The sequence below is a fragment of the Balaenoptera borealis genome, assembly GCF_965194805.1.
Source record: "Balaenoptera borealis genome assembly, chromosome: 19".
NCBI classification, from domain to species: Eukaryota; Metazoa; Chordata; class Mammalia; order Artiodactyla; family Balaenopteridae; genus Balaenoptera; species Balaenoptera borealis.
The window spans coordinates 66,876,532-66,899,483 of record NC_138878.1 but is presented as its reverse complement, the minus strand read 5'-3'; the positions used below and the strand labels follow the sequence as shown (position 1 = coordinate 66,899,483).

The following is a 22,952-nucleotide window of genomic DNA, read 5'->3' as shown; positions in this document are numbered from 1 at the left end:
TATCACCACCAACCTTATCCAGACTCCTGATTCTCTATAATATTTTAGCAGCTTTCTGTGAATGATTATTTCAAAATAAAAAGTAAAAACAATAAAGCCCTGAAAAGCCCCAAAAGCAAAAACCATACCCAGGATTTACCTCAGAGACTCCAGCAAACAGTTTGGGTGCTTTACTGCTTCACATGCCATCATAACATCTCTATCCTTCAGGTGAGTGCTTTCCAAGCCCAGGTATTTAATATTTCGGTTGATAAGAGTTAGCCAGAGGTGACGGAGACCAAGGGTAATCTGGGCACCTGTAAATCTACAGAAGAGGAAAGAAAACACTAGTTAGACATTTGGGTGACATTTGGTTGTATCCTAATTTTTCCTTCTTGCTCTTTCTTCCATTTCAACTCTGATCTCTCATTATTTGCATTTACAATTGCCCCTCAAATAACATGGATTTAAACTGCATGAGGCCACTTATACATGGATTTTTTTTTCAATAAATATATAAAAATATATATGTAGAACATTGTGTGCAAAACTTGTATTGAAGTGGATAGCCTATCATTACACAGGAATAAGGTGAGTGATATTCAGTATAAAATTAATAATGTGTTTGTTTTCTCACTGTTTCATAACTTTGCTTTCAAAGAATTGCATTACTGTACAGTCTGCCTTTCTCTCTCATAGTTGTAGAAACTGTATCAGCTGATCGTCACAGGTAAGTGGTTTTTAAAAAATGTAACAATGTTTCCAATATTGTATTATGAGTATGATTGTAATATGGATGCCATAAAAATTTTATAATGATTCATTCATTAGTGTACAGGCCAGGCTACTATAAAGCAATCTTATTGCTGCTTCTTCATTATCTATGCATGAATCATTACACCTGTAAATAAATATGAATTTCTTTCACATTATATTTTCATTTTTGATGTCCACCGTTACATGTATGTATATACACATATGTACGTTATACATATAACATCTAAAGTATTTTGTATCATATAATATTGATGGAGATACTGACAAATGATTCCCCCTTATAGACAATGTCAATTTATAGTATCAATAAATACAGTACTGTAAAAATGTACTTTCTCTTCCTTATGATTTTCCTAATAACATTTTCTTTTCTCTAGCTTACTTTATTGTAAGACTACGGTATATAATACATATATAAATATGTATTAATTGACTATGTTATTGGTAAGGCTTCTGGTCAACAGTAGACTATTAGTGGTTAAGTTTTTGGGGAGTCAAAAGTTATGTTTGGATTTCTGACTGCATGGGGCCAGGGCTTGGCATTGTTCAAGGGTCAAAACAATTCCTGCATTGTTCAAAGGTCAAAAGTATTTTATTTTAAAGGAGCAAATACTTGAGTACTATGACGCATCAGGCACTGGGAAGAGCATATTAAACAATGCTAATATTCTGTGCCCTATGGAGCTTAACCTATCAGGGAAGACGTTCAAAAGAGGCAAAAGAGTTATGCATAAGAAAGCTAAAAATAGAGCTACCATATGATCCAGCAATCCCACTCCTGGGCATATATCCAGAGAAAACCATAATTCAAAAAGATACATGCACCCCAATGTTCACTGCAGCACTATTTACAGTAGCCAAGACATGGAAGCAACCTAAGTGTCCATCAACAGATGAATGGATAAAGAAGATGTGGTACATATATACAATGGAATACTACTCAGCCATAAAAAGAACAAACTAATGCTGTTTTCAGCAATATGGATGAACCTAGGGATTATCATACTAAGAGAAGTCAGACAGAGAAAGACAAGTATCATATGATATCACTATGTGGGATCTAAAAAAAATGGTACAAATGAACCTATCTACAAAACAAATAGAATCACAGATGTAGAAAACAGACTTATGATTACCAAGGGGGAAAGGGTGGGGAAGGGCTAAACTGGGAGATTGGGATTGATATATACACACTACTATATATAAAATAGATAACTAATAAGGACCTACGGTATAGCACAGAGAACTCTACTCAGTACTCTGTAATGACCTATATGGGAATAGAATCTAAAAAAGAATGGATGTATGTATATGTATAGCTAATTCACTTTGCTATGCAGCAGAAACTAACACAACATTGTAAATCAACTATACTCCAAAAAATTTATAAAAAAAGAATGAAATATGTTATAGTTCATTAAGAATAGAGCTACAGATATCTAGCCAAGTTCAAGTTGAAGAAAAAAGTCAAATGTCAGACTGTGCAATGTGATATCATTTGGATTAAAAACTTCATATGCCACTATATATTTATAATTGCATGGAAAATTTTTAAGAATATGTGAAAGTAATTAGGCAAACAGGAAGCTGAAGAGGCATCAAGGGACTTACTGAAAATCCTTTGTACTTCCTGAATCTCTTTACCATTACCATGTATCAGGGTTAAATGACAAATACAGTGATGACATGGATTTTTTTGTTTTTTTTAGAGTTACTGTTTTTTTTTAACATCTTTATTGGAGTATAATTGCTCTACAATGGTGTGTTAGTTTCTGCTGTATAACAAAGTGAATCAGCTATGCATATACATATATCCCCATATCTCCTCCCTCTTGCGTCTCCCTCCCACCCTCCCTATCCCACCCCTCTAGGTGGTCACAAAGCACCCGAGCTGACCTCCCTGTGCTATGCGGCTGCTTCCCACTAGCTATCTATTTTACATTTGGTAGTGTATATATGGATGACATGGATTAAAGCAAGTGACAGGGTGTAACAAGAGCTTAACACAGGGGCAGCTAGTGGGAGGGATTCCCAAGGGAAAAACAGTTAAGATAACAGCTGACAGAGAAATCAAGTTTGGTGTAGAACTTAAGGTGAACAAAGCATTATTCCTTATTCTGGGATCACCAAGCTCCTTGGCTCAGTCCAGTTTAAGGAAACTAATTCGGGAAGAGATAGAAGTGGCCAGGAGAGGAAAATGTTTGCAGCCAAGAACTTGACTTGGTCTAGTCTTGAGTGTCACGTGTGCTTCACTTGGTCCTGGAGGGAAAAGTAGAAATAGAACCTTTGTTGAAGTAGAACAAGCCCTTCATTTCCTGCTCTAGGTGTCTGGTAAGTACCCTGGCGTCTCCAACAGACCCAGGAACTTATTGGGTTGGCCCAAAAAGTTCATTTGGGTTTTTCCGTAAGGTGTTATGGAAAAACCCGAACGAACTTTTGGGCCAATGCAATATATTAGGTATTTAAATATTTGTTACCTTATTAGCCTAAAAGCATTAAGGACTGATTTAAAGGCTCTCACAGATCATGCACTTTGATCTTGCTATTGCCTCATGCTCTACCATTTACTGAAATGAGCCTCCCTCACTTTTCCCCCACTAACCAACTCCTATTCATCCTTCAAGACCCTGAGTAAATGAACCCACCTTAGTAATCCCTTCACAAGGTCTTTAGTCATTCCCCATCCTGTGCTTTTGGGAACTTGGTTCCTATACCTTCCATGGCCCTTATTCCCTCCGAATACATTTTATAGATTGGTCTTCCTCAGTAGGTGGGAGAGGAGAGCCATGACACAGCCAGGCAAAGGGGCATGTACAGGGGCTGGGAAGCCTTACATCAGATTCTGTATTTTACAGGTTGGCTGCCTCAGCTTGATGCAGAGGGTCTTCATGGCCTCTTCACTCAAGACGCTGCCGCTCAGGTCGAGCTGTCGTAGGCTGGGGTGGGTGCTGAGCACAGAGCAGAGGTGTTCCCAGTGTTCATTACGCGTCCTGATCTGCAGGCTGTGTTGGAGAAGGAAATAAGCATTTGCTTCCACAGGATGGATTTTGACATGAACAACTGGCCCAAAAATGCCCGGGGAGAGAAACCAGTGTATTAGGGCGGGACAGGGATGGTTTTAGAGGCTCTGAGGCCAGTGTACCAGATCTCAGCTCATGCTCTGGAGAAGTGCTCTCATAACCACCTGCCTCCTGAATATTTCGACACCCACGGGGCACACCTCCAGCTCTCGAATAAGATTTGTGCTTAAATTCTAGCTCCCCCTTGAACGTCAGAGGGTGCAGCCACTACTGAAAACAGTATGGAGTTTCCTCCCCCAGATTAAAAATAGAACTACCAGGGCTTCCCTGGTGGCGCAGTGGTTGAGAATCTGCCTGCCAATGCAGGGGACACGGGTTCGAGCCCTGGTCTGGAAGATCCCACATGCCGTGGAGCGACTGGGCCCGTGAGCCACAACTACTGAGCCTGCGCGTCTGGAGCCTGTGCTCCGCAACGAGAGAGGCCGCGATAGTGAGAGGCCCGCGCACCGCGATGAAGAGTGGCCCCCGCTTGCCGCAACTAGAGAAAGCCCTCGCACAGAAACGAAGACCCAACACAGCCAAAAATAAAAATAATAAATAAATAATAAATAAAAAATTAAAAAAAAATAGAACTACCACATGATCCAGCAATCCCACTTCTGGGGGGTATATCAAAGAATTGAAACCAGGAACCCAAAGAGATATTTGTACTCCATTAGTCACAATAGCCAAGACATGGAAACAACCTAAGTGTCCATCAGTGGATAAAGAAAATGTGGTACACACACAAAATGGAATATCATTCAGCCTTAAAAGAGAAGGAAGTCCCGCCATTTGCAACAACTGGGATGAAGCTAGAGGATATTATGCTAAGGGAAAAAAGCAGTAACAGAGAGACATGCATGATCTCCCTTACATGGAGATTCTAAAATAGTCGAATTCATAGAAGCAGAATGTAGAGTGGTGGTTGCCTGGGGTTGGGGGTGGGGGAAATGGGGAGATGGTGGCCAAAGGGTACAAAGTTTCACTTATGCAGGATAAATACATTCTGGAGAGCTAATGTACAACGATGTGCCTAGGGATAGTAGGTAGTCTTAAGTGGTTTTACCACACACACACACACACACACACACACACACACACAAAGAAAATGATAACTATATAAGGTAATGGGTATGCTAATTCGCTTGATGGTGATGATTATTTCAGGTATATCAAAACACCAAGTCATACATCTTAAATATATGCAATTTTCATTTGTCAATTATAGCCCCCCTTCCAAAGATGGAAAGAAAAAAACACCAAAATTGCAGAGGTAAGGTACTCACCCTTGGGGAATGCTGGGCCATGCCTCAGCAAATTCATCCTTTGGGACCTCTCTGACATCCAACCGAATTTTCCGTAAATACTGGCAATGCCGGAAACAGAAAGAAGACACTATTAAGTCCACTGGCTGGTTCAGCGGAAGCCACACTTCTTGGAAGCCGTTCAATGCCGAGCGAACAAACTCGTCATCCTGCGTCTCAAAAAGACAGTAGAAGGCGTCAAGGAAGTCTAGCGGGGCAGTGGTGTTGGCGTGTTGACCCAACAAAGAGATCCAGTGCAGAAGCCTCTGCTTTGCCACCAGCGGGACAGGACATCCCAGGAGGGTTCCCAGCGCCCCCATCACCTCTTTGCTCATGAGGCCAAACAAGAACCTCTTCATCTGGACCAAGTGGACGTTGAAGTCGATTTGCTTGAGTTCCATCAAACTCTTTACATTCTCAGTGAACAGAGGGTAGGGGTCCCCCTCTCCTTCCAATCCTTCCAGGACATAGTACAAGGCAGCGAAGAACTCCTGGAGGCTGAGGTGTAAGAACATGTAACACTCTCCCCAGCGGCTGCCTTGGAGAAGGACGCTTGTGTGAAACAGGGCGGAGAGCTCAGGCTCCTTCAGTCCGTGCACGCCCAGGTCATCGCCGTAAAACACGAACTTCGTATTCCACACGCCTTCCGCAGCCATCCGGCACAAGCCCTTCAAGGTGACTCTCTCTTCCTGACGCAGACAGCGCCTGACTGCATCTTTTGGAGCGAGCTGATGGAACACGAATGAGGCATACAAGCCCGTGAGAGTCTGGCAAGCGATGGAAAGGCTCTTTCCTGGTGTCTCTTGCAGATTGAGAGCCTCACAGACCAGAGAGCACACGACGGACACCTGGCACTTGTCACACACCTCATGGTTGCCCACCACTGAACGCAAGGCTTGCGTCTTTTGATGTTCGTGCTTCACATGCTCAAGAAGCAACTGCATCCTTTTTTCCACCGAGAGTCCCCGAACCAACAGGTAATGGGGAGACAGGAGCACGGATTGGAGCTTTTCTAAGCCTGAGTCTCGGACGGTGATGATCAGGGAAGACTCAGGGAGCAAGACTTTCTTCAGAAGACTGTGCATCAAGACAGACACAGGCTGCTTCTCCGCCCAGTCTCCAGAGAGATTTGAATCATCGTCTTTGAAGGCGAGGTCCAGGTCCTCAAATCCGTCAACCACAAACAAGAGCCTTTCTGGTTGGGACAGGATCTCCTCCACCTGGACCTGGGTGTCTGGCCACTGCCTGGAGATTAACTCTGCAAAGCTGCACTCCCTCGTCCACTGTACCTCTCTGGCGCGGAGGAAAAAGACATAGGAGAACATGCCCTGGTAGAGCTCACCTTGTGCCCAGAACAGCAGGATCCTTCTGGCCAGAGCCGATTTCCCGATTCCCGCCTTTCCGTGTAGAACCACAGTGAGAGGCCGGAAGCCCCCCTGGTCTGGATTAAAAGCCCCCAACAACACGTGCGCATCTGGACAGTCAGAGGCAAATTTTTCAAAGCTGTGGTGTGCATCCCGCTTCGTGGAGAACTTCCTCATCACGTGACTCTTATAGCCCTGTTGGTCATCTCTGTGGCCTGAGTCGGACAGGAGAGAAGAAGAACGAGATGGAGAGTTTGAAGGAAGTCTGGATTTTAGTAAAAAACTAGCAAAAAAGCGAAACAAAAACCGCAGACCTAGTGGATCTTAAGTCAGACAGCTTACAGCTGTGGGTCTTTTGTTTCTTCCTAGCAACGTACATATAACAAGCTCTGTCCCTCGTACGAAGATCACTTCCTCAAAGCTTACGGATGTTCTGCAAAATAGCTCTGTGTCCCTTTAACCTGATTTTTCTTTCCAGGACTTCATACCCGATAGGTTACATTTTTGTTTGCTTATTGTCTGTCTCCCACAATGGATTCTGCACAGGGACTTTGCTACTTGCTACTGTATCTTCAGTATTTGTAACAGTGCCTGGTGCCCTGTGGACACGCAACTACGTATTCACTGAATAATCTACACTGAACATGCCTATGTGGTCTCTGAAAGACAGACGAGCTTGGGGGAGCTGAGGGTGTGTGCGTGGCCCTGCGTTCCAGACCTCGGGGTGGGCGGGCACATTCAGTTCTGGCCCAGGAGCCCCGGGCTACTGTGGAGAAACAGCTCCATGTGACAGGGGACCCTGCTCTTTAGGAGGAGGTAAGCGCAGCCTTTGAAGTTACACCGGTCCTGCCTGGAACTCGAAGCTCTATAGTGTCTGTGATTTGGAACAAGTTGCCTCATTTTCTGGACCTCCATTTCCTCACCTATAAGATGAGATGGACATCCTCTTCAAGGGCTGTGACAAATATTTAAGGAACAAAAAGTGCATTCGATATTTATCGGCACAGGGCTTGGCAAAGATGAGCAATGGTCACTATTATCATTACAAAACGTAATTCTTTCAACCTTACCCTCTTTATTTTATTCCCAACATTTCTCATAAATGGCAACTCTTTTATGCGTTTAATCATCTAGCTCCCAGCTTCCAAGGTGAGCTCCATGAGAAAAATACCTTGTCATTTTACCTCCATACCTGTAGCCTCTTTAACAGTCTCTGACATCCAATAGGTATGCACTAACATAAAAAATTAGATGATCATACTAAGTGAAGTAAGTGGGACAGAGAAAGACAAGTATCATACGATATCACTTATAGGTGGAATCGAAGAATGGATACAAATGAACTTCCTTACAAAACAGAAGGAGACTCACAGACTTAGAAAAGAAACTTATGGTTACCAAAAGGGGAAATGGGGGGGGGAGGGAGGGAGAAGAATATACACACTACTATATATAAAATAGGTAACTGATAAGGACCTACTGTATAGCACAGGGAACTCTACTCAATACTCTGTAATAACCTATATGGGAAAAGAATCTGAAAAAGAAGAGATATATATGTGTTACTGAATCACTTTGCTCTACACCTGAAATGAAACACAACACTGTAAATCAACCATACGCCAATATAAAATAAAAATCAAAAAAAAATTTAAAATTCCTATCCGGTCCCTTACGTTTGCTGGTACTACCATTATCTTAAAAAAAAAAAGACAGCAAGACTCTCTCTATACAAGCACATGAGACAGTGACTAGCCTTACATAAACTCTCTATACAAAAGTTCTAAATCTTAAACTTCATTGTTCTGCATCAGGAAGGTCATGAACAGATCTGTGTTAAACCCACAAGCAGCAGACCCTCTGAGATCTGAACAAGGTCCATTTGCTGAGGTCACACTGACGTATTATCTTCCATCAAAAGGACAGACTGTGCTCCTGGGTTGTAGGTTTTTGTGGAGGTAGAGGAACCCCAGAAAGATAGGCTGCAGTTGAATTCAACCCTTCTTTGCCTCTTCCTCAGCTTTTTCTTTTTCTTCTTTTTTTTAAAATTGAAGTACAGTTAATTTACAATGTTGTGTTATTTTGAACTATATAGCAATGTGATTCAGTTTATATATATTTATATAAATACTTGTATATATCTATATTTATTTATATATATTTATGAGTATATATAAACACATATTCTTTTTCAGATTATTTTCCATTATGGTTTATTATAAGATATTGAATATAGTTCCCTGTGCTATACAGTAGGTACTTGTTGTTTACCTATTTTATATACAGTGTTGTGTATATATACAATGGAATATTACTCAGCCATTAAAAAAATGAAATAATGCCATTTGCAGCAACATGAATGGACCTGGAGTTTATCATATTAAGTGAAGTAAGTCAAAGACAAATATCATATGATATCACTTATATGTGGAATCTAAAAAATGATACAAATGAACTTATTTGCAAAACGAATAGACTCACAGACATAGACAACAAACTTATGGTTACCAAAGGGAATACTAGAGGTCGGCGGGAGACTCCTTTTCTTCTCCTATGGATTTAATGATCATGTCTGTACTTAAGAGTTCCAAATATTGCTCTCTAGTGCTGATTTCTTCCCTAAAAATCCAGGATCATATGTCTAACTCCCTACCTTAAAGGGACCTCAAATTCAATGCACCAAAAACTCATTTCAGCTTTTACCTCTAACCAAAAACTTACTCCTTCTGCTAAGTTTCCTGTAAATGATAATTAGAAGGAAGCTTCTATTTCTGAACTTACTTTGGAACAGATATTTGGCTCATTCCCTTATACAGAAATCTAATTTTAGCCCCACATCATCACTCTATGGCAGTTTTTCATCAATAAAATGGGGATATTAATACCTCCCTTATGAGATGGGTTTAGGATCCCACGACATAATCACAAAATGTGAGAACAGCGCCCGGCCCACGGCAAGTATTCTAGAAATGTCGTCATTGTTGGTATTTGTTACTACCCATTCCAACTGAAAATGGACAATACTGGCAGCTATTAGGTTTTCAAATATTTGTCCAAGGAATGATTAAAGTAACCCATACCTGCCAACATAAGTTATGTTGTACAGATGGAATAAAAGCTCAGCTTGAAGTGATTTCAGAGTTTGAAATTTACTTCATTGGCTTTCGGGACTTCCCTGGTGGTCCAGTGGCTGAGACTCCGCACTCCCAAATGCAGGGGGCCCAGGTTCAATCCCTGGTCGGGGAACTAAGATCCCACATGCCATGCCGCAACTAAGAGTTCACATGCTGCAACTAAGATCCTGAACGCGGCAACGAAGATCCCATGTGCCGCAACCAAGACCCTGTGCAGCCAAATCAGTCAAACAATCAATAAATATTTTTGAAAAAAATCATTGACTTTCAACATCACCATCCACCAGGTTGTCTAAACAGAAAGGTGGGAGCAATTCCTGAACCTCTGTTTTTCTGAAAGCCTCAACACCAAATTCTACTAGATATATCTACCCCATATCTTACTGAGATATTACTATCTTAGAGCTCAATAAATATTTTTCCATGATAATTTCCTTATACATAAATGTTAATAGCAGCATCATTCATACACATCCATTTTCCACCCCCCTCTCCCCCACTAACTTGGTACTTCTTCCATGCTTGGACCTTGGTCCGTCTTTGTTGGTGTAGAATGTTCTGGTATTTCAGCCAGTAAATATTCTGCAATAGAGAGTAGATGAGATAATGTCTCAATAAAGTCATGGCAATTCCCCAAATCAGGGGTGAGCACATCCTCTGCCCAAATTACTGAGGGCAACGAAGGCTAGTCTCAGGATCTCACAGTTTATTCCATGACTAGTCTGAAATGAGGAAAATGGAGACAGACCCTCAAATACCACCAGCACGGTGAAGCAGCAGAGATTTACAGTAAAGAGTGTCTGATTTTGAGCACATAAATGTACATTTCAGTCCCATTTTTGCTGTATGATCCTGGGTAGGTCATATAATAAGACAGTATATTATGGTTATTAAGAGTTAATCATCAAGGGCTTCCCTGGTGGCTCAGTGGTTAAGAATCCACCTGCCAATGCAGGGACATGGGTTTGAGCCCTGGTCCAGGAAAATCCCACATGCCGCGGAGCAACTAAGCCCATGTGCCAGAACTACTGAGCCTGTGCTCTAGAGCCCGCAAGCCACAACTACTGAGCCCACGTGCCACAACTACTGAAGCCCACGTGCCTAGAGCCCATGCTCTGCAACAAGAGAAGCCACCGTGATGAGAAGCCCGCACACCACAACGAAGAGCAGCCCCCACTCGCTGAAACTAGAGAAAGCCCGCGTGCAGCAACGAAAACCCAAGGCAGCCAAAATAAATAAATTAATTAATAAATTAAAAAAAAAAGAGTTAATCGTCAAGAGTCATCTTAACACCTCTCTCGAATGTCAGAATAGTTAACTACTCAGATGCCTGTGAGTTCTCCAAATAGAGGTACCCTCAACTCATGAGCTCTAACATTGACCACTCCTCCCTCCCCCTCCCCCATCTACTTGCTGCAAAACAGCTCTTCCAGTATTTCCTGGGATGAGACAATGGAACCCCATCCACCCCGTTGCTCATGCCAGAAGCTTGGGTACCATGCTTGATACCATATTCTCTCTCTGCATTTAGTCCTCAAAAACTGTTGTGTCTGCTTCCAAAATATCTTCCAATTCCATTTCTACTTTTTCTTTAACTGCCATCATCACCCTAGTCCAAGCCGCCTTTATTTCTCCCATGGGATGCCAGAATGGACTCCTAACTGGTCTCCCCACGTCTACTCATGACTCTTTCCAGACCACTCACTTCAGAAACAATGTTGAAATGCCAGTTTGATTATTTCTACCCCTACCCCTTTAAAACTATTTAATTGCTTATGCTTTGCTATTAAAATTATTTTCAAGATGCTGTCTGACTTCTAGACCATCTTTTTATCTTCATCTCCTGCCATATCCTCTCCAACGCTTCATGGTCTATCCAACCTCTTTCTTTGTTAAAGACTTCATAATGTTGCTCTCTTTTGCTCAGAATGTTCTTCTCTACCCAATTAGCTCGGCTAATTCCTTTTCTTCATTTTTGTCTCAGCCTAAACCTTAGTTCTTCTAGGAAGTGATTCTAGTCTTCACATATTTTTCTACACCATCCATTTAAAAAATTGCCCACGTATCCCTCTTCCCTATTGCATTGCAAGCTATAAATCTCTGGCACATGATACATGAGAATTTAAAGATACGCAAAATGAATGTTAAGTAATTTTTGTCACATATTAGATCATGAACTTGGTCAACTTGTGTAACTTGGTAGAATCTCTATTTTAACTTCTGTCATGGGGAACCTATTTTTTGGGTGGGTTTGAAAATCAACAGCAGGGCACATGACAGCTTCAACATAGTATTTAGACTGGGGTACTGATTGGTAAACACCAACTATTATTTTAATTTTATAACCCTTATTTCCTGTGAATAATACTAATATGTTTTCCACCCAGGGCTTTTTTGCGGCTCCGAAGGAATAGCTTCTGTTCAAGTCCTTTGCAGCTACAGCTGATGAGCTACATATAGGCATGTAATACCTGTAACTCTTTAGGGCCAATCTGACTGCTTACACTTGGGGCTCTTCGTTAGGCTTTTGTCCACAGTTGAGGAGACAATTCCTCCTGATGAAGGAGAGCTATTTTTTTTCTACTACCTTTCTCCTAAATACCTTAAGATAACTACACAATTTGATCTAAGTACGTTGCTATAATATGGGCACCAACATTCTGAGGAAGGTCAGTCCTTAGAGAAGTTCCTTGAACCTTAGTCCCTCAGTCTGGGGCAAGAAATAAAGGAGATGCCCATTGTACAGCCATTAGTGTTCTCAAAAAACAAGTGAAGCTTTGTTAACCACTTTCTATACATTATCTTATGGAACCTTTGCAACAGCACAGATAAGCATCAGTTACTGTTCCCACATGTGGAATCCAAGGGTCAGAGTAGGAGAAAATTTGCCAGAAGTCATACTTGTGGTGGCACCAGAGCTACGCACTTCTGACTACAAATCCCATCTACTAACTTTGACCAAATTCTGTCCAGATAGAGGGTTTATCTACCCATGTCTTCTCCTTCATTGTTTCACAGGCTGGAGATGACTCTAGCTTCCAGCCAGCGAGGTTGACCAATGATTTAGTTAGCTCTCCTAGTTCAGATTCACGCTGTAGAGGTGGACCCCCTGAGAGAACAATGATACCTTTCCCATTCCCATGGGAACCTGAGGTCACCTCCCTTTTCTCCTACCCCTAGATCTGCCCCAAATCTGTCTTACTCACTTTTCATCTCATCCCTGGCCATCTCTGAGAGGGCTGAGAGGCTCATCTTTTCAAAGATGTCAATGGATATCTTCCAGGCAAAAGATTCTTTATAATGCTCATGCAGGAGGGAGGTGAGCCGTTCCGAATCGGCATTATCCACTTCAACCAGTGGAAAAGAGCAGGTTGCCGGTTCCGAAGCGCTTTCCTTTAGTAATGCCTTAAATATCTGCAACTCTTCTTTGTGTAGCTGCTTGAAACACCATTGCAGTCCATAGTTGGAAAAAGAGGATAATTTGGCTTCTCCCATCTTAACGCAAGGCTGAGAGCTCAGGTTTTGATGGAAAAGTAGATTCTTTGGTAAACGAAGCAAATGGGACCTGTTGGAAAAGTGACACGATTCAAAAGAGAACCTTGCATCAAATTCTCAAGTTTGTACAACCAGCCTCAATTGACTCACCAGATGGAAAGACATTCTCTATTCTTTTTTTAAAATTAATTAATTATTTATTTTTGGCTGTGTTGGGTCTTCGTTTCTGTGCGAGGGCTTGCTCTGGTTGTGGCAAGCAGGGGCCACTCCTCATCGCGGTGCGCGGGCCTCTCACTATCGCGGCCTCTCTTGTTGCGGAGCACAGGCTCCAGACGCGCAGGCTCAGCAGTTGTGTCTCATGGGCCCAGTTGCTCCGCGGCATGTGGGATCTTCCCAGACCAGGGCTCGAACCTGTGTCCCCTGCATTGGCAGGCAGATTCTCAACCACTGCGCCACCAGGGAAGCCCTCTCTTCCTTTTGTGAAAGATACTGAGAGAAGCCCAATTAACAGGTAACAATTCTTCATCGACTTATTAATTACTTGACACGGTATCTATCTTGTTACCAGAATATAAGCTCTGGGATATTTTACTGCCTGTATCCCTAGTTCCTGAAATAGCATCTGGCACAGAGTAAGATTGAAAACACTTGCCAGTGAATGATCTTGGCTAACAGGCTAGACTCAAGGGAATTAGCAAATAGGTTCCCAGCACTTAATGAAAATCAGTCACACAGTTTTTAGATCAGTTGATTCCGGTTGCGCCTGTTAATATAACATTCAGTTATACAAACACAGTAAAGATTTTTGGTATAAAAGTCTATCAATAGGGCTTCCCTGGCGGAGCAGTGGTTAAGAATCCACCTGCCAATGCAGGGGACACGGGTTCAAGCCCTGGTCCGGGAAGATCCCACATGCCGCGGAGCAACTGAGCCCGTGTGCCACAACTACTGAGCCTATGTTCTAGAGCCAGCTAGCCACAACTACTGAAGCCTGCGTGCCTAGAGCCGCTGCTCCACAACAAGTAGAAGCCACCGCAATGAGAAGCCCGTGCACCCCAACGAAGAGTAGCCCCTGTTCGTTGCAACTAGAGAAAGCCCATGTGCAGCAACAAAGACCCAACACAGCCAAAAATAAATAAAATAAATAAATAAAATAAATAAATTTAAAGGTAGATGAAGGAAGGTACTACTTTAAAAAAAAAGTATACTGATAAATATCTGAAAATATCTGATCTGGAACTTGTATCTAGAAAATATAAAACTGCTCTCAAGTCCAAGCTCGCTCTGCTCGCCGCACGACAGGCCAATAAATTGGAGACTAAGTGTTGAGGCGGGAATACGACTTTATTCGGAAAGCCGGCAGACTGAGAAGATGTCAGACTAAAGTCTCCAAATAACCGTCTTATCAGGGTTTGGATGCCAGCTTCTTTTATAGAACGGAGAGGGGGAGGAGATGAGGAAGTAAAGTAAAAAAGGCCATAAGGTTTGCAAATATCTCCTGGAATGGCCAGCCTCGGGGAGGGGATGTGTTAATTTCTTCTTTCTTGCAGCCATCCACAGGTGGAACGGGGTCCGGATGTTTCCCTGAACAAAGGCACTTTGGTTTAACCTTCAGGCAGAGGGGCAGTGTGCCCCGAGGCAGGCCATTATGTATAGATAGTATCCTTTTAGTGAACAAAGGCAACAGGAAGCAAAGGTTAAAGTAAAAGAAACAGATCAAACACGTAGTCAGATTTGGCTCTTCCCTGTAACAAAACCTCCTAATAAAAGGATAAATAACTAACGACAAAGCAAAAGATCTGAATAGACAATTCCCCCAAAGAAGATACACTGATGACTAATAAGCACATGACAAGATGCTCAACATCATTCGCCATCAGAGCAGATTTGATCACCTCCATCCACTAAATCAACTTGTTCTATGGGTATCTATAGTGTACACTCATGACCTGTGCCAGACATTTCTTCTCTTAGTTAGAAGGCTGGTCTGTGACAACATAAATATTTTGTACTTGTTAGGAATGCTCCAGGCATAATTCTTTTTAAAAAATTTTTTGGCCACACTAAGAGGCAAGAGGGATCTTGGTTCCCAGACCAGGGATCAAAGGCATACCCCCTGCAGTGGAATCACCGAGCCCTAAAGACTGGACCACTAGGGAAGTCCCTCCAGGAATAATTCTTAAATCTGGCAAATCTCCTCTTTCACTACTGAATGATCTCTAGAAATAATGCATTTAAATGTAATTATTATTAGATAGTTTTGTTCACAATAGCAAGACTGAAGGTCATTTAGGGGTTGATCAATAACATGTGGGTTAATTCAGGCAACGTTGCACTCTGCATCCTTAAAAATGCTCAGTAATCAGCATAGGTTGGTGCCTCAGCCTCTAAGACATTTAATACAACCCTCACCCCCTGTGTACACACTATCTTTGGGGGATGAGCATAGAATGGATCAAGGTGGGTGGTGGTGAACTAACGGGCCGAGGAAAGGACACATTTTACTTCATATTTTCCCATACTGTTTGCTTTTTCAAAATACTAAAAGGTATCACCTGTTAAAAATCATGTTTGTAGAAGCTAATAGAAATAAATGCATTTTACTAAAACAATTGAGGGACTTCCCTGGCCGTCCAGTGGTTAAGACTGCGTTCCCAGTGCAGGCAACACTGGCTCGATCCCTGCTCGGGGGAACTAAGATCCCGCACGGCACCGCCAAACAAACAAACAAACCAAACCGCAATTGAGACATTCTTACCATTACTCATCTATGAAAGAGAAAAAAAAGATGAACATTGCTGATGATGGAGAGACAATGTTTATGTGCTGGATTACTCAAAACAGAACCCTCGAAAGAACATAAGCTTCCGGGAACATTCCTGTATAATATTTAGGAAAAATATTGACCCTCTTGGCAGAAAAAGTGAGAATACTTATTTCTAAGGACGCATTAAAAAGGTTGCCTCCTAACCACAGAGCAACTAAGATTTCCTAGGTTACAATTAAATGAAAATTATATAGAGAACAGACTTGTGGTTGCCAAGGGGGAGGGATGAATTGGGAGTTTGGGATTAGCAGATATAAACTAGTATATATAGGATGGATAAAAAACAAGGTCTTACTATATAGCACAGGGAACTACAGTCAATATCCTGTGATAAACCATAATGGAAAAGAAAATGAAAAAGAATATATGTGTATAACTGAGTCACTTTGCCACACAGCAGAAATTAACACAACATTGTAAGTCAACTCTACTTCAATAAAATAAATTTTAAAAAATTAAATGAAAATTTCCTAATTATATAAAATGTATAAAATGTAAACTCTAATGTAAAACTACCTTGATACATGGAGATTGAAAACATAAAACAAACAAAACAAAAATCTCCCAACTATCCGGTTAAGTGACTAAATTAACAAGGGAGGCTTATTTAAGAGAATGCATTTCAGCTTGCCACACAAACGCGTTATCTATCCACAATTCAAATTAAACATTAAAGGGGCAAGAAGAGAATCACAAAACTTTCAGGGGTAGTTAAAAAGAAATCAGTATGGTTTAGGGAAGGTTATTTTTAGGACGAGATGACAGCTTTCGGGATCTTACTTCCCTGACCAGGGATTGAACCCAGGCCCCCGTTGTGAAAGCACGGAGTCCTAACCACTGGACCTCCAGGGAATTCCCATGAGCTGATTAAGAAAGTTTATATGCTCAGAGCTAAGAGGAAATACAGTGGAAGAAGCAAAGAAAAAAATTAAATGAGTACTTTTCTAAATCCCTTCTTAGGAGATCTGCAGCATCTCATGTAAACTTTCTGTAAACAGTATCAATATATAACGATTACTGTATTATTACTACAATTATTACTATAATAATAATATTATTATTGTCCTCACTTTACAGAGTTGAAATCAGAGGTTCTGTAAAGTTCTGTAAAGTGGAAGAGCTTGCTCTCTTTTAGGAAAGAGCATTGTCCTGTGCATCTGATTCTAACTCCACCTCTTCCAATACATCTCAGACTGGGAACTGATACATCAAACACAAAAGACAGGCGAGTTGATGGGAGGAGAGCCCAGGTGGAAGGATTAATGTGGGATAGGCTGACGGACACCTTCTCCTGTAAAATCGAGGCAGGATTGGTGAGAAGGCAAAGACATTATTCCAATAGAAGCAGGACTGTAGGTTGTAGGGATATAAGTTAAGACTGGTGGTCAGGGACTTCCCTGGTGGCGCAGTGGTTAAGAATCCGCCTGCCAATGCAGGGGACACGGGTTCGAGCCCTGGTCTGGGAAGATCCCACATGCTGCAGAGAAACTAAGTCTGTGCGCCACAACTACTGAGGCTGTGAGCCACAACTACTGAAGCCTGTGTGCCCCGTGCTCTGCAACAAGAGAAGCCACTGCAGTGAGAAACCCGCGCACCTCAACAAAGAGTAGCCCCTGCTCACCACAACTAGAGAAAGGCCGTGCGCAGCAACAAAGACCCAACGCAGCCAAAAAAAAAAAAAAAGACTGGTGGTCAAAGCTATTTTCTGGGAACAAATGACTCACCAAAGCAGTGTTTGTCTGTATCCTTTATCTATATTCTTTCCTGAAACTCCCTTCTGCACAGGTGTCTTAAAAAAATTTTTTTTATTGAAGTATAGTTGATTCACAATGTGTTAATTTCTGCTGTACAGTAAAGTGACTCAGCTATACACATATATACTTTTTTTATATTGTTTCCCATTATGGTTTGTCCCAGGGTGTAGAATATAGTTCCCTGTGCTATACAGTAGGACCTTGTTGTTTATCCATTCTATATGTAATAGTTTGCACCTGCTAACCCCAAACTCCCAATCCAACCCTTCCCCTTCCCCTTCCCCCTCGGCAACCACAAGTCTGTTCTCTACGTCTGTGAGTTTGCTTCTGTTTTGTAGATAGGTTCATTTGCTGCACAGGTGTCTTCAATGATTCCACAGAAGCAGTTAAGATTACAGGGCTTGAAATCAGTTAGACCCCGTTTCAAATATTGAGTCACCTCTTGGCACCCCAGGCAAACGCATTTAACTCAGCTGTAACTCAGTTTCCTCCCTTGACAAAGAATACCCTCAGGACCCTATAGCGCTTTGATGACTGCAAGCCATAGTGAACATATTATTAGCAGAATTAACAAAGGAGTCTTGTACGATGTGGACCAGACATCAGCTGGTCTCGACCCCTGAGTCAGAGCACCCCAATTCTGTCCTGTACTTTAGACCTAGAGATTGGGAAGAAATGAGAGCTGTACCGAAACACCCCAAACAGAAATGTTTTGTGGGTAGACCTTTTCAGCAAAGCGGGGAAATGGGACACTTCCTTCTGTCTAAGGGTGTCTTTGGTCTCTGGGCTCTGACGAGTCGAAACGGAGAGAGAGGGAGCACAGAGTAGGGCTCAACGAACAGTTCCAACCAGGAACGGAGAAAAATGGGGAGAGAAAGGTACCAGGAACAAGACAGGAGAAACTACTCACCAAGATGACTCCTTACCTCCAAGACCAGATCCCAACTGGCAACCACGTGGTGACGGCTCTTTGGGGAATCTTGGGCCGGTGACGTGGCTGCCGTCCATTGGCTGCCACGGCTCTAAATGGCCAGACCCAGCGTAGATGTGGAGTAGCTGCTTTCTGCACCTGCATGCCCCGCCCCCTTCCCACCTATCAGGTGAGGATGCTGCATCACCCTTAGCACACCTGTGCCCGGGACCTCTACAGCCCTCACCTGGTTGTCCCAGAGCAGTGATGTGTGTGTGTGTGTGTGTGTGTGTGTGTGTGTGTGTCCTCATTTCACCGGACCTGGCATTTACTGACCACTCTCTAATGCTGCTGCTGTTGTTTGTTCAATTGATTTTCTCCATAAAACTCTCTTACCTGGAGTCCTGTGAACTCATAATATATATACCTGTTTGTTATCAAATGAATCTCTTCCAACATTCTAAAGTGCCCCTCTTCTCACCATTGCTAATCACCAGGGAAATGCAAATTAAAAAGGCAATGAGATATCCCCTCACATCTGCCAAAATGGCCATCATCAGAAAGACCACAAATAACAAATGCTGGAGAGGGTGTGGAGGAAAGGGAACCCTTGTTCACTGTTGTGGGAATGTAAACTGGTGAAGCCACTATGGAGAACAGTATGGAAGTTTCTCAAAAAACTAAAAATAAAACTACCATATGACCCACCAAGTCCACTCCTGGGTATATATCTGGGAAAAAAAAACCCTCTAATTCGAAAAGATACCTGCACCTCAACGGTCATAGCAGTACTATTCACGATAACCAAGATATGGAAGCAACCTAAGTGTCCACCAACAGAGGAATGAATAAAGAAGATGTGGTACATACATACAATGGAATATTATTCAGCCATAAAAAGAACAACATTTTGCCATTTGCAGCAACATGAATGGACTTGGAGGGCATTATGCTAAGTGAAATAAGTCAGACAGAGAAAGACAAATACTGTATTTTATCACTTATATGCAGAATCTAAAAAAAATGCAACGAACTAGTGAATATAACAAAAAAAAAAGCAGACTCACAGACATAGAGAACAAGCCACTGGTTACCAGTGGGGGTGGGGAGGGGCAATAGAGTGGTGGGGGAGGGGGAGGTACCAACTATTGTGTGTAAGACAGGCTACAAGGATGTAGTGCACAGCATGGGGGAATTTAGCCAATATTTTGTAATACATGTAAATGGAAAGTAACCTTTGAAAATTGTGTAAAAAATAAAAATTTAAAAAAAGTGCCCATCTCGGTTGATAGCAACACCAGCTACCTTTTGCCTCGAGCCTCTACATTAATGGTTACCTCCCAAAGCATTTCTTTCTTTTTTTCCGGCTTTATTGAGGGAATCATTAACACTGTGTAGGCTTAAGGTGTATAACATGTTGATTTCATAGACATATATTGCAAAATGGTTACCACAGTAACGATATCTCCTACTTCAGTGGTTCCCATACTTCACTGCGGGTTGGAATCACCTGGGGGAACTTTTAAAATCCCTGATACTCAGGCCACACCCATTCCAATTAAGTCAGGATGTCTGGAGCTGGGAGCTAGGCTACAGCGCCTTTTAAGATTCCGTGTTAATAAAGTGTGCCACGAAGATGGGAAACCTCGATCATGCTTTCAGCCTTGTTCATCTCAAGGCATATTCCCTCCTTGCTTTAGCAAAGTGGGGGTCGCCTAGGTCCTTCTGGGGAACGTGTCAGTTGGGGGGGGGTTCTCTGGCTTTACATTGCCCACCTCCGAGCCTGCCGACGACCCCAGGCAAAGTATTTTGGGCAGCCTCACCTCAGTCACTGTGAATCCTCTTAGCAATGCATCACGTGTGAAATTCTGGGCTCTGGAGAACAAATTAAAGCAAATTTTCACTTTAGAGACCGACTTTGGATGGACATTTATTTCTGTCCACCCCTGAAGAATGGACTGGGGCTGGGGTTGAGGGTCTCAACTGCTCTGACTTTTGCAACAAAACCCCTTTAAAGAGTTGAGAAACCAAGGTAGGTAATACCCGGTCATCACTTTGTGTAGAAAAAGAGGACTGTTTCAAAAGAAAATACTTGTATGACTGCTTTCTAGATCTTTGTGTTCTAAATGCTGCCCTAACTACTTTAGTCCTGTGCTAGATAGCTAGGACCCGAAAAACTGCAGAGTCTGGGGAATTCCCTGCTGGTCCAGAGGGCCCGGGTTCAATCCCTGGTTGGGGAAATAAATCCCACAAGCCACGCGGTGCGGCCAAAATAAAAAAAAAAGTGCAGAGTCTGCCCTGTCATGTGCAGTCTATTCCACGACGTTGCACAGGAGGCCACCTGCACATTCTAAGGCTTCTCAAGGTCCTGTGATGGTCACTGGGGAGACAGAATTCAGGAAACCACCCTCTAGACCTTACAAACTGGGTCCAGGTTCAGCCTAGTACACATCCAAGAGAAATTCGCTTTAATTTGTTTATTAATGGACTAAACTTCAAAAAAAAGTTGTCATACTTCACTTTTTATTTTTATTTATTTATTTTAAATTAATTAATTTAATTTTGGCTGCATGGGGTCTTCAATGCTGCACGTGGGCTTTCTCTAGTTGCAGAGACCTGGGGCTACACTTCGTTGTGGTGCGCGGGCTTCTAATTGTGGTGGCTTCTCTTGTTGCGGAGCATGGGCTCCAGGTGCGCCGGCTTCAGTAGTTGTGGCACACGGGCTCAGTAGTTGTGGCTCACGGGCTCAGTTGCTCCGCAGCATGTGGGATCTTCCCGGACCAGGGCTCGAACCCGTGTCCCCTGCATTGACAGGCAGATTCCCAACCACTTCGTCACCAGGGAAGTCCCACACTTCACTTTTTAAAAAAGAGTTCCTTAAACATGAGGTTATTTCCCTGTTCCATCACTTGCTATATTATCTCCCTCAGAAATTTTCTCTGGACCCTGTTTTTTTCCTATTTTATTATTATTATTTTTTAAAACTTTTTATTTTGTATTGGATTGGAGTATAGCCAATTAACAATGTTGTGATAGTTTCAGGTGCACAGCAAAGGGACTCAGCCATACATATACATGTATCCATTCTCCCCCAAAGTCTCCTCCCATCCAGGCTGCCACATAACATTGAGCAGAGTTCCCTGTGCTATACAGTAGTGGACCCTCTTTCGAGGCAAGATGGTTTTCCTTCGTAACAGTTGATGTACAAGTCTATTTGTAAATAAACAACACTTGACAAGTTTTTGAATTGCATTCATGCACATTTTTAATTCAATTCTCACTATACTCCAGTAGGTGAGTCCGATATTTCCCAGAGACAATGTTAGCATGACATATTCAATGACATCCAGAAGCCAGGAGTAGAAGTGAGCTGGAATGCCCCTTACGTGGTGCCCCCAATTCCGTGACTGATCTACGTCTGACACATGACCTTCAGTATCTCCGAGGGAGCTATCTGGAGGTCACGCGTTACACCATTTCCCAGAACTAACTGAGCCATGGTAGACTCAGAATGGCCCACAGAATAGGAAACCACTGCCCAATTTTTCATCAGGAAAAAATTATCCAGGGGGTCACAAGATCAATTCGTCCACTCTGCCTTATCACAGCACTCATCTTTCCAGTCCTGAACTATCTTCAGGATTTTGTTGTTCACCACTGGGCCCTCCAGTCTTCGCATCATATCCACTCCATCGCTCTGTTTCTTCTCCCTGAGAAGGATAAGAATCAGGTTTGGTTCTCCTATGCTCCGTTTTCTTTTGCAGTGCTGGAAAATATGTAAAACCTCCAGGACAGAAATTTACCACCCATGAGATTGATATAGTAAGTCCTCTACATACGAACACGTTCCGTTGAGAGCACGTTTGTAAGTCCAGTTTGTTCATAAGTCCAACAAAGTTAGCCTAGGTACCCAACTAACGCAATCAGCTGTATAGTACTGTACTATAATAGGTTTATAATACTTTTCATGCAAATAATACATAAAAGCAAAGAAAACGTTTTTAATCTTACGGAACAGTATCTTGAAAAGTACAGTAGTACAGTATAACAGCTGGCATACAGGGGCTGGCATTGAGTGAACAGGCAAGAAGAGTTACTGACTGGAGGAGGGAGAGGAGGTGGGAGATGGCAGAGCTGAAGGCTCATCAGCAATAGGAGACGGAGGGTAAGCTGCACAACCCGTAGAGGACGCACGCACGAGACAATGTACGCCAGACAGGTGAACTAACTTACGTGATTGGATATGTGAATGCACGTTCACATCTCTGAAAGCTTGCAACTTGAAGGTTCCTATGTAGGGGACTTACTGTAAATGGAATATTGCCTGCCGTATCAGTAAACAAAGG

At 42.5% G+C, this 22,952-nt stretch overlaps 2 protein-coding genes across 2 annotated transcripts in view; both read right to left on the bottom strand.

Moving 5' to 3' along the window:
• Positions 1–13,290, bottom strand: part of NLRP5 (NLR family pyrin domain containing 5) — a 34,124-nt gene extending 20,834 nt beyond the window's left edge. Inside the window, exons 1-4 of the mRNA XM_082367213.1 lie at positions 12,827–13,290; positions 10,125–10,202; positions 5,105–6,800; positions 3,591–3,758 (exon numbers count right to left, since the gene is read on the bottom strand). Coding sequence (XP_082223339.1) covers positions 3,591–3,758; positions 5,105–6,800; positions 10,125–10,202; positions 12,827–13,115 — 2,231 coding nt within the window. The 5' untranslated portion in view covers positions 13,116–13,290. The remainder of the gene's footprint in view (positions 1–3,590; positions 3,759–5,104; positions 6,801–10,124; positions 10,203–12,826) is intronic.
• Positions 13,291–16,617: 3,327 nt separating this feature from the next.
• Positions 16,618–22,952, bottom strand: part of LOC309616559 (NACHT, LRR and PYD domains-containing protein 8-like) — a 35,436-nt gene continuing 29,101 nt past the window's right edge. Inside the window, exon 8 of the mRNA XM_082367212.1 lies at positions 16,618–22,403. Within this exon, the coding sequence (XP_082223338.1) occupies positions 22,187–22,403 (217 nt within the window). The 3' untranslated portion in view covers positions 16,618–22,186. The remainder of the gene's footprint in view (positions 22,404–22,952) is intronic.